General features: G+C 48.0%; 2 protein-coding genes across 2 annotated transcripts in view; both read left to right on the top strand.

The window, feature by feature from the left end:
- LOC136626392 (pregnancy zone protein-like) overlaps positions 1 to 12,111 on the top strand; it is a 600,260-nt gene that overhangs the window by 517,119 nt on the left and 71,030 nt on the right. The window lies entirely within an intron of this gene.
- Positions 1 to 12,111, top strand: part of LOC136626787 (alpha-2-macroglobulin-like protein 1) — a 172,763-nt gene that overhangs the window by 102,177 nt on the left and 58,475 nt on the right. Inside the window, exons 21-25 of the mRNA XM_066601792.1 lie at positions 369 to 594; positions 822 to 948; positions 2,158 to 2,279; positions 2,816 to 2,867; positions 3,295 to 3,378. Coding sequence (XP_066457889.1) covers positions 369 to 594; positions 822 to 948; positions 2,158 to 2,279; positions 2,816 to 2,867; positions 3,295 to 3,378 — 611 coding nt within the window. The remainder of the gene's footprint in view (positions 1 to 368; positions 595 to 821; positions 949 to 2,157; positions 2,280 to 2,815; positions 2,868 to 3,294; positions 3,379 to 12,111) is intronic.

The raw sequence follows: 12,111 nt of genomic DNA, 5'->3' as shown, positions 1-12,111 counted from the left end.
TGGAAAAGCTGGGTATGCACTGATCTTCAAGAGGTGAGCTGGTCACACGTGCACTCTTTGAGGACCAGGAAACTGACATGCGGTGCAGCTACTGCTGTAGTCAACACAAGAGACATGGAACTGGCCATGACCAACAACAGGAGAAGGTAGGGGTTGTCATCACTCATGACCAATGGCTGTAACAGTCTCTATTCCACCCAGACCATTCTGCTGTTCCAATCTTATCCCAGAAACGGGGCTCCAGAGATAATGTGGGGTTAACTATGACTGTCAGACGCCCACTGAGCACGTAATCTAACATGTCACATCAGACCTGGACATTTAATGGTTCTTCATGTTCCCACTTTACCTCCCTTCATTATCTGCAGGGACAATGGTTCTGCTGAGATGTCGGTGAGCGTCCCTCACACTATCACGGAGTGGAGCGCCCAGACCTTCTGTGTTGGACCTGGAGGTTTCGGTCTCTCTCAGCCAGTTTCTCTCAAAGCCTTCCAGCCGTTCTTTGTAGATTCGACCCTTCCTTACTCCATGAAGCGAGGAGAGAGCTTCAATCTTAAAGTCTCTGTGTTCAACTACCAGACTGATCCGATGATGGTAAGTATTCTTCTGTTGTAAGACATTTGGAGACTTCATGAAAGTGAAGGAAACCAGGGTCAAGGAAACAGAATGCGGAGCGTGACTCTATTATGATGGTTCCATCCAGGAGTGTCCACATTATTAATGATGGCTGACAATACTGTCTGTTCCCTGCAGTCTGTAACGCCTAATAACACCCTATATCACTCTATATTAATGTACATATATGACTGTTTACCCCTCAGATCGCAGCCTCTCTTCCATCTTCTGAGCATTTCAAGACTGAGAACAGCAAAAGCAGTGAGAAAGTCTTCTGTCTTCCCGGAGGGATGAAAAAGACAGTTTCTTGGGTTGTGACTCCAAGTATAATAGGTAAGGATATGGGTATTTCCTACATGCCACGATGTCCATGAGATCAACACATCTTATACTACAGTGACAACCTCTGAAACTGCTGACAACCAGCCCCTGTATCATGCCTGAGAGGTAGTCACAGCCCCACCCCCTGGTGATGACATCACTGATATAATTACATGCGATCAAACATGAGATTCGCACACCTTATACTACAGTAACTGCGATTCATCTATTACTGCTGATAATCAACTTGTGTATCATGTCCAAGATGCTGTCATAGTCCTACCTCTTGGTGAGGATTTAACCCTTTCCAATCCACTGTTTGACGTATGACTTAAGGTTGTACAGCTCCGATGTTGGTAGACATCCATCGGGGTTCTCTTACTGTATATTGCCAGCCTCTCTGCTGTTGGAGCCTATCCAATGTGTCACCTCATGCAGTACTGGCTTTAGCCAGCATATGGCGCCATTGTATAACAGCAGAAAAAGAGTAAACCCCCTAGGAGAACCAGAATACAAATTGGATTGGAAGGGGTTAATAGTTTTACCTTGTAAACCCCATAGTAGTTTGTAATTTGTGCTAGTTTGATTGCTGTACCAGACCCTCTGACATAGCACTGTATCATGGCCCGGTATCCTGGCTGTGACCACAGATGGATTAGACAGCCTATCAACAGGGGGTCTCTTCAAACTTAAAATTTGTAGCTTAAAATGAGGTTCTGTTGTGTTCTGCCTCCATGTGTCCGGCCACTGCACTCATTTAAAGCATAAAAAAGTATATTTATGTCCAATGGATCCCTCGTAGCGGACGTCTGTCTACTTGGTGCCAACCCTGTGACCGGGCCCACTACTCTTTGTATGTCCTGGAGTCCGTAACCGCATTTCCCCAGGTCTCAGCTAGGCCCTCAGAGAGGGACCACCCTCTGCTCTCTACAGTGTCCCCAGGATCAACTCTGTGGAGTCCACCTAACATGACAGCTGTAGAACCCCCCAGTTAAAAACCTGTCAGCGACCCGCTCTACGCTAGGAGCCCCTCTCATGACAGATATGATTATATGTGATTATCAGACATGAGATTTGCACAGCTTACACTGCATTAATATCCTTTAATATAGCCTGTATATCATGACTGACAGATAGTCAAAACTCTGCCCCTGAGGATGACATCACTGATCACAGCCCCGCCCCTGATGATGACATCACTGACTTTTGCTCATATTCCAGGAAAAATGAATATTACCATGATAGCTGAAGCTGTGAAGAGTCAGGAGCTGTGCGGGGGCAAGGAGACGGTGATCCCCAAGAAGGGCCGCAGGGATGTAGTAATCCAGTCGGTGCTGGTGGTGGTGAGTAGCCGGGAGGGGATGACCGTGACGAGTCTCATGCTGGACTAGTAAGGAGTTGTGCAGTCACATAGATGCTGTGCAGGCATAGAGATGAGCGGATGGTGCCACCATGAGGCGCCTCTTCATCATGTCACCCCTCCGCTGCCCTTTGTGTCTTTAGACACTAGATATTCACAGAGCGCAACGAGAAGCCGTCACCTTCCATATATCAGTAAATGAGAAGTTACAGTTGCAGCCACTCTCCGGTTGTTGTGCATTATGGGCATTTTTTTCTATTCAGCTGTGGTGGCCACTTTTTAAACGTTTCAAAAGGAAGTGCGGCCATATTGGTTGTCACTAATCAATTACCTTCTCGGTAGGTTATCACTTTGGTGGACATTGAGCACGTTGACAGAAGGAGAGCGCTTTAGAAGACTCTAAAATACCATTCAAAAGTGGCAACCAATATGGCCGCACTTCCTGTTGTCACTTTCTCCAAGTTAGTCACCACAGAAATGCAGCATTAAAGATGATTTACTGAACTTTTTTTCTTTCAGCCTGAGGGGACTATAGTGGAGAAGACGCACAACTCTCTGCTGATCATGGATGGTAATCCTCTGAAGATATCTACTTACATGTCTCTTCCTCCTGTACAGTCACTATGTGCAGCCTTTCCCTCCTGTGCAGTCTCTTCCATCTTTGCAGTCACAGGTTGCAGTCTCTTCTTCCAGTGCAGTTGTTATGTGCAGTCTATTCCATCTGTGCAGTCAGGGTGTGTAGTCTCTTCTTCTTGTGTAGTCTCTTTCCCCTGTGCAGTTGATGCATACAGTTGTTCCTTCCTGAGCAGTGACTTCTTCCTGTGTAGCTACTCTGTTGAATTTCTTCTTCCTCTGCAGTCCCTTCCTCCTGGACCCTGATCTGCTTGTGCTTCAGACTTCTGCCTTCAGTTTCTAACACAGAATATCTGAGACCCACACTGTTGATCATCAGCACTCTGATACATTTGTAGCAACATAACAAAACTTTTTTGTTTCAGGTAATTCTGTAACAGAGAAGGTGAAGCTTGAGTACCCCCCCTCATCTGTTCCGGGGTCACATAAGAACTTCTTCAGTGTTTGTGGTGAGTACAGAGCAATGGTAAAAGTGACAAAGGGGTTTTCTGCTGCTGGGACCCCCAGTGATCAGTTGTAATCCGTGGAGGAGCCTGGCAGTGAGTGTTACTTTTCTCTGCAGCTCCCCTACAGGAGAAATGTAGCATTACACAGTTCTCATTGAAATCAATATACTGTATGTAACGTACAGGTATTTTAGGTCCTCCAGAGGGGAATGCTCTAAGTAACCCTCTCTCTCCCTTTCTCATATCTATCTATATATATATATATATATATATATATATATATATATATATATATATATATATATATATATATATCTATATCTCTATCTATATATCTATATATATATATATATATATATATATATATATATATATAAAGACGAAAGCCCTCACTCACTCACTCACTTACTCATTCACTGACTGACTGACTGACTGACTCGACAAAAGTTCTCCAACTTCCCGATGTCGTAGAGACATGAAATTTGAGACACGCATAGATTATCTCCAAAATAGGAAAAGTAATTGGGTCCCAACTTAGAGATGAGCGAACGTACTCGTCCGAGCTTGATACTTGTTCGTTGTTCGAGTATTAGCGTGTTCGAGATGCTCGTTACTCGTAACGAGTACCATGCGATGTTCGGGTTACTTTCACTTTCATCTCTGAGACGTTAGCGCGCTTTTCTGGCCAATAGAAAGACAGGGAAGGCATTACAACTTCCCCCTGCGACGTTCAAGCCCTATAGCACCCCCTTGCAGTGAGTGGCTGGCGAGATCAGGTGTCACCCGAGTATAAAAATAGGCCCCTCCCGTGGCTCGCCACAGATGCGTTCTGACTTAGCTGAGGGAAAGTGCTATTGTGTTGGAGCTGGTATAGGGGGAGTGTTAGGAGTGATTGTAGGCTTCAAGAACCCCAACGGCCCTTCTTAGGGCCACATCTAACCGTGTGCAGTACTGTGGAGGCTGCTTTTTGCAGTGTTGCACTTTTTTTTTTTTTGGTATATCGGCCGTGCAGAGCATTGCGCCCTGCAGTAATACTACAGGGACAGAAGTGCTTAGGCAGGGAGAGCGTTAGGAGTATTTTAGGCTTCAAGAACCCCAACAGTCGTTCTTAGGGCCACATCTAACCGTGTGCATTACTGTGGAGGCTTCTTTTTGCAGTGTTGCACTTTTTTTTTTTTTAGCTATATTGGCCGTGCAGAGCATTGCGCCCTGCAGTCATACTCCAGGGACAGAAGTGGTGGTTAGGGAGGGACAGAAGACATATTATTAATATTATTGATTGAATATAGGCAGTGGGCCTTTGCTAAAAAAATTTGGGCAAAAAATCTATTTGGCCTGCCTGTCACTGTGCTCAGTGTTCTGGGTCTGTATGTGCTGGGTGTAGTAGTTCTACAAAATCATACGCAGCCAGCTAAGTGTTACAGCAGGCTTGCGCCAAATTATTTCCTGGCGTTCCGTAAACGAAGTCAGCCTCCAACCACAGGCCAATAAGCGGCACATTAAATTACAGCTTTCTGTTTCTGCACTACTGGTAATACAGCATGCTGAGGGGTAGGGGTAGGCCTAGAGGACGTGGACGCGGGCAAGGACGCCGAGGCCCCAATCAGGGTGTGGGCACAGGCCGAGCCAGTGCATTGGCCAGGGGTAGAGGCAGGGCCAGACCGAATAATCCACCAATTGTTTCCCAAACTGCCCCCTCGCGCCATGCCACCCTGCAGAGGTCAAGGTGCTCTACGGTGTGGCAGTTTTTCACAGAGACGCCTGACGACCGACGAACAGTGGTGTGCAACCTTTGTCACGCCAAGATCAGCTGGGGAGGCACCACCACCAGCATGCGCAGGCATATGATGGCCAAGCACCCCACAAGGTGGGACGATGCCCGTTCACCACCTCGGGGTTGCACCACTGCCTCTCCCCCTGTGGCCCAACCAGCCACTGAGATCCAACCCCCCTCTGAGGACACAGGCACTACCGTCTCCTGGCCTGCACCCACACCCTCACCTCCGCTATCCTCGGCCCCATCCAGCAATGTCTCTCAGTGCAGCGTCCAGACGTCGCTAGCGCCACTGTTTGAGCGCGAGCGCAAGTACGCCACCACGCACCCGCACGCTCAAGCGTTAACCGTGCACATTGCCAAATTGATCAGCCTGGAGATGCTGCCTTATAGGCTTGTGGAAAAGGAGGCTTTCAAAAGCATGATGGCGGCAGCGGCCCCGCGCTACTCGTTTCCCAGTCACCACTACTTTTCCCGATCTGCCATCCCAGGCCTGCACGACCACATCTCCTGCAACATTGTACGCGCCCTCACCAACGTGGTTACTGCCAAGGTCCACTTAACAACAGACACGTGGACAAGCACAAGCGGGCAGGGCCACTATATCTCCCTGACGGCACATTGGGTGAATTTAGTGGAGGCTGGGATAGAGTCAGAGCCTGGGACCGCTCACGTCCTACCCACCCCCCGAATTGCGTGCCCCAGGTCGGTGGTGGTATCTGCGGCGGTGTATGCTTCCTCCACTAAACCACCCTCCTCCTCCTCCTACGCAACCTCTGTCTCGCAATCAAGATGTGTCACCAGCAGCACGTCGCCAGCAGTCGGTGTCACGCGGCGTGGCAGCACACCTGTGGGCAAGCGTCAGCAGGCCGTGCTGAAACTACTCAGCTTAAGAGAGAAGAGCCACACGGCCCAAGAACTGCTGCAGGGTCTGACAGAGCAGACCGACCGCTGGCTTGCGCCGCTGAGCCTCCAACCGGGCATGGTCGTGTGTGACAACGGCCCTATCCTGGTGGTGGCTCTGCAGCTCGGCAGCCTCACGCACGTGCCATGCCTGGCCCATGTGTTTAATTTGGTGGTTCAGCGCTTTCTGAAAAGCTACCCACACTTGTCATACCTGCTCGGAAAGGTGCGCCGGGTCAGCGCACATTTCCGCAACTCCAAGACGGACGCTGCCACCCTGCAAACCCTGCAACATCGGTTTAATCTGCCAGTGCACCGACTGCTGTGCGACGTGCCCACACGGTTGAACTCTACATTCCACATGTTGGCCAGGCTCTATGAGCAGCGTAGAGCTATTGTGGAATACCAACTCCAACATGGGCAGCGTAGTGGGAGTCGGCCTCCTCAATTCTTTACAGAAGAGTGGGCCTGATTGGCAGCCATCTGCCAAGTCCTTGGAAACTTTGAGGAGTCTACCCAGATGCTGAGCGGGGATGCTGCAATCATTAGCGTCACCATTCCTCTGTTATGCCTCTTGAGAAGTTCCCTGCAAAGCATAAAGGCAGACGCTTTGCACTCGGAAACGGGGGCTGGGGAAGACAGTATGTCGCTGGATAGTCAGAGCAACCTCATGTCTATATCTCAGCGCGTTGAGGAGGAGGCGGAGGAGCATGAGGAGGAGGGGGAAGAGACAGCTTGGCCCACTGCTGAGGGGACAGATGCTGCTTGCCTGTCATCCTTTCAGCGTGTATGGCCAGAGGAGGAGGGGGAGGAGCATGAGGAGGAGGGGGAAGAGACAGCTTGGCCCACTGCTGAGGGTACAGATGCTGCTTGCCTGTCATCCTTTCAGCGTGTATGGCAAGAGGAGGAGGAGGAGGAGGAGGATCCTGAAAGTGATCTTCCGAGTGAGGACAGCCATGTGTTGCGTACAGGTACCCTGGCACACATGGCTGACTTCATGTTAGGATGCCTTTCTCGTGACCCTCGAGTTACACGCATTCTGGCCACTACGGATTACTGGGTGTACACACTGCTCGACCCACGGTATAAGGAGAGCCTTTCCACTCTCATTCCCGAAGAGCAAAGGGGTTCCAGAATGATGCTATACCACAGGACGCTGGTGGACAAACTGTTGGTAAACTTCCCATCCGACAGCGCTAGTGGCCGAAGGCGCAGTTCCGAGGGCCAGGTAGCAGGGGAGGCGCAGAGATCAGGCAGCATGTACAGCGCAGGCAGGGGAACATTATCTAAGGCCTTTGCCAGCTTTATGGCTCCCCAGCAAGACTGTGTCACCGGTCCCCAGTCAAGGCTGAGTTGGCGGGAGCACTGTGAAAGGATGGTGAGGGCGTACGTAGCCGATCGCACGATTGTCCTCCGTGACGCCTCTGCCCCCTACAACTACTGGGTGTCGAAGCTGGACACGTGGCCTGAACTGGCGCTGTATGCCCTGGAGGTGCTTGCTTGTCCTGCGGCTACCGTCTTGTCAGAGAGTGTGTTTAGTGTGGCTGGGGGAATCATCACGGATAAGCGTACCCACCTGTCAACCGACAGTGCCGACAGGCTTACACTCATCAAGATGAACAAAGCCTGGATTTCCCCAGACTTCTCTTCTCCACCAGCGGACAGCAGCGATACCTAAACAATACATAGTCTACACCCGCGGATGGAAGCATCGTTTTCTATCACCATCCAAAACGGTGACCTTTTTGGTTCATCAATCTGTGTATAATATTCCTCCTCCTCCTCCTGCTCCTCCTCCCGAAACCTCACATAATCACGCCGAACGGGCAATTTTTCCTAGGCCCACAAGGCTCAGTCATATAATTTTTGTAAACAAATTTTATACGTTTCAATGCTCATTAAAGCGTTGAAACTTTCACCTGAACCAATTTTTATTTTAACTGGGCTGCCTCCAGGCCTAGTAGTTACCAATTAAGCCACATTAACCAAAGCGATTAATGGGTTTCACCTTCCCTCTTGGTTGGGCATGGGCAATTTTTCTGAGGTACATTAGTACTATTGGTAGACCAATTTTTGGGGGCCCTCGCCTACAGTGTAATCCAATTAATTTTTTGCCCACCTGCATTACAGCTGACATAACATCAGCTGTGTTGGGCAATGCAATGGGATATATTTATGTACCGCCGGTGGCTTCCTGGCACCCACCCATGCTGTGGGTCCACAGGGAGTTGTAAATGCATCTGTTTCCACTTCTAAAGAACCCCAGTCTGACTGGGGCATGCAGTGTGGGCCGAAGCCCACCTGCATTAAACATGACATTACTACCTCAGCTGTGATGGGCAATGCAATGGGATATATTTATGTACTGCCGGTGGCTTTCTGGCACCCACCCATGCTGTGGGTGCACACGGAATTCCCATTGCGGAGTTGTACCTGCCTGTGACTATTTATAAAAAACCGCGGTCTGACTGGGGCATGCAGACACCTTGACAGAATGAATAGTGTGTGGCACATAGGTTCCCCATTGCTATGCCCACGTGTGTAGCTCCAGATGGAGGTGGCACAGGATTGGTTTTCTCATTGCTTCTGTACAGCATTGTGGGCTATCGCCCCGCCCCTTTTAAAGAGGGTCGCTACCTAGCCATGCCAACCCTCTGCAGTGTGTGTCTGCTTTTCCTGTGGCAGATGCACTTATAAATAGACATGAGGGTAGCGTGGCATGAGGGCAGCTGAAGGCTGGGCAGGGACAGTTTGGTGTGCGCTGTGGACACTTGGTCAGGGGAGGGGGAGGGATTTGGCAGCATGTAACCCAGGAGAAGTGGCAGCGGAGTGTCATGCAGGCAGTGATTGTGCTTTGTTGGAGGTAGTGTAGTGCTTAGCTAAGGTATGCATTGCTAATGAGGGCTTTTCAGATGTAAAGGTTGTTGGGGGGGGGCACTCTTGCTGCAATTGTGGCTTAAAAGTGGGACCTGTGAACTTGAGATGCAGCCCAACATGTAGCCCCTCGCCTGCCCTATCCGTTTCTGTGTCGTCCCCATCACTTTCTTGAATTGCCCCGATTTTCACAAATGAATAACTTAGCGAGCATCGGCGATATAGAAAAATGCTCGAGTCGCCCATTGACTTCAATGGGGTTCGTTATTCGAAACGAACCCTCGAGCATCGAGTTCGTCTCGAGTAACGAGCACCCAATCATTTTGGTGCTCGCTCATCTCTAATTATGTCATAAATAGGAAAAGCTAATGGGTCCCAACTCCATTATTCAATTCTATGCGCAAAAGAATTAGCGTCCGAATTTTACGTGCGGAATGTAATTATCTCACTTTCCGGTGTCATAGAAACATGAAATTTGGCACGAGCATTGATTATGTCATAAATAGAAAAAGCTAATGGGTCCCAACTCGATTATTTAATTCTATACGCAAAAGAATTAGCTTCCAAATTTTACGTGCGGAATGTAATTTCTTCACTTTCCGGTGTCATAGAAACGTGAAATTTGGCATGAGCATTGATTATGTCATAAATAGGAAAGCTAAATGGGTCCCAACTCCATTATTCAATTCTATGCGCAAAAGAATTAGCGTCCAAATTTTACGTACATAATCTAAATCTCTCACTTCCCAATGTCATAGAAACATGAAATTTGGCACAAGCATTGATTATGTCATAAATACGAAAAGTTAATGGGTCCCAACTCCATTATTCAATTCTAAGCGCAAAAGAATTAGCGTGCAAATTTTATGTATGTAATCTAATTCTCTCACTTCCTGATGTCATTTTATATAAAGAAAACGTTGCATGGTTACCTTCCCATGGTGTTTCCTGGGTAGCGCAGAGAACTATGCAAAATGGTGAACATATGTTTTTCCTCAGTATCTCTAAAGTAACCACGACTTCATAAGATTTACCGTATGAACACCAGATAAACACCAGTACCAAATTAACTCGGGCGAAGCCGGGTATATCAACTAGTCTATATACAGTTAGGGACAGAAATATTTGGACAGTGACACAAGTTTTGTTATTTTAGCTGTTTACAAAAACATGTTCAGAAATACAATTTTATATATAATATGGGCTGAAAGTGCACACTCCCAGCTGCAATATGAGAGTTTCCACATCCAAATCGGAGAAAGGGTTTAGGAATCAAACCTCTGTAATGCATAGCCTCCTCTTTTTCAAGGGACCAAAAGTAATTGGACAATGGAATCTAAGGGCTGCAATTAACTCAGAAGGCGTCTCCCTCGTTAACCTGTAATCAATTAAGTAGTTAAAAGGTCTGGGGTTGATTCCAGGTGTGTGGGTTTGCATTTGGAAGCTGTTGCTGTGACCAGACAACATGCGGTCAAAGGAACTCTCAATTGAGGTGAAGCAGAACATCCTGAGGCTGAGAAAAAAGAAAAAATCCATCAGAGAGATAGCAGACATGCTTGGAGTAGCAAAATCAACAGTCGGGTACATTCTGAGAAAAAAGGAATTCACTGGTGAGCTTGGGAACTCAAAAAGGCCTGGGCGTCCACGGAAGACAACGGTGGTGGATGATCGCCGCATACTTTCTTTGGTGAAGAAGAACCCGTTCACAACATCAACTGAAGTCCAGAACACTCTCAGGGAAGTAGGTGTATCTGTCTCTAAGTCAACAGTAAAGAGAAGACTCCATGAAAGTAAATACAAAGGGTTCACATCTAGATGCAAACCATTCATCAATTCCAAAAATAGACAGGCCAGAGTTAAATTTGCCGAACAACACCTCAAGAAGCCAGCCCAGTTTTGGAAAAGTATTCTATGGACAGATGAGACAAAGATCAATCTGTACCAGAATGATGGGAAGAAAAAAGTTTGGAGAAGAAAGGGAACAGCACATGATCCAAGGCACACCACATCCTCTGTAAAACATGGTGGAGGCAACGTGATGGCATGGGCATGCATGGCTTTCAATGGCACTGGGTCACTTGTGTTTATTGATGACATAACAGCAGACAAGAGTAGCCGGATGAATTCTGAAGTGTACCGGGATATACTTTCAGCCCAGATTCAGCCAAATGCTGCAAAGTTGATCGGACGGCGCTTCACAGTACAGATGGACAATGACCCCAAGCATACAGCCAAAGCTACACCGGAGTTCATGAGTGCAAAAAAGTGGAACATTCTGCAATGGCCAAGTCAATCACCAGATCTTAACCCAATTGAGCATGCATTTCACTTGCTCAAATCCAGACTTCAGACGGAAAGACCCACAAACAAGCAAGACCTGAAGGCTGTGGCTGTAAAGGCCTGGCAAAGCATTAAGAAGGAGGAAACCCAGCGTTTGGTGATGTCCATGGGTTCCAGACTTAAGGCAGTGATTGCCTCCAAAGGATTCGCAACAAAATATTGAACCAAAAAATATTTTGTTTGGGTTATGTTTATTTGTCCAATTACTTTTGAGCTCCTTAAATGTGGAGTGTTTGTAAAGAAATGTGTACAATTCCTACATTTTCTATCAAATATCTATGAGCCAATCAGAGGCAGCCCTCACTCACCCATTCATGAATTCATGAATGGGTGTGAGTGAGGGCTGGCCTCTGATTGGTCAGGCTGTGACCAATCAGAGGCATCTTATTCAGCAGGCGGGGATTTTAAATCCCCGGCTGCTGAATACTACTCACAGCTGTTCAGAGCAGTTCAGGAGAACTGCAGCCTGCCGCGCTGAACTCCGTCTGCCGGCACCAGGTGAGTATATATATATTTTTTATTTTTACACATTTCTGGATGAATTGCAGGGAAGGGCTTATATATTTAACCCCTTTCCGACAATTCATCCCGCGATCGCCGGCAGCCCATTGCATTCAGTGGAGTCGGCTGTATTGACGGCTCCATTGAATTCAATGGGCTAACATCGTTCTTCTCTGGCACGCAGAGGAGAACGATCGTTATGCTGACAGTGCGGGGGGGGGGGGGTCTCACTCTTGCCGCTATTGTGGCTTAATAGTGGGACCTGTGAACTTGAGATGCAGCCCAACATGTAGCCCCTCGCCTGCCCTATCCGTTGCTGTGTCGTTCCCATCATTTTCTTGAAT

Source organism: Eleutherodactylus coqui, chromosome 4 (genome assembly GCF_035609145.1).
Source record: "Eleutherodactylus coqui strain aEleCoq1 chromosome 4, aEleCoq1.hap1, whole genome shotgun sequence".
In the NCBI taxonomy this organism is placed as follows: domain Eukaryota; kingdom Metazoa; phylum Chordata; class Amphibia; order Anura; family Eleutherodactylidae; genus Eleutherodactylus; species Eleutherodactylus coqui.
Note: the sequence above shows the minus strand (reverse complement) of the source record. Positions and strands in the feature narration are given on the sequence as shown.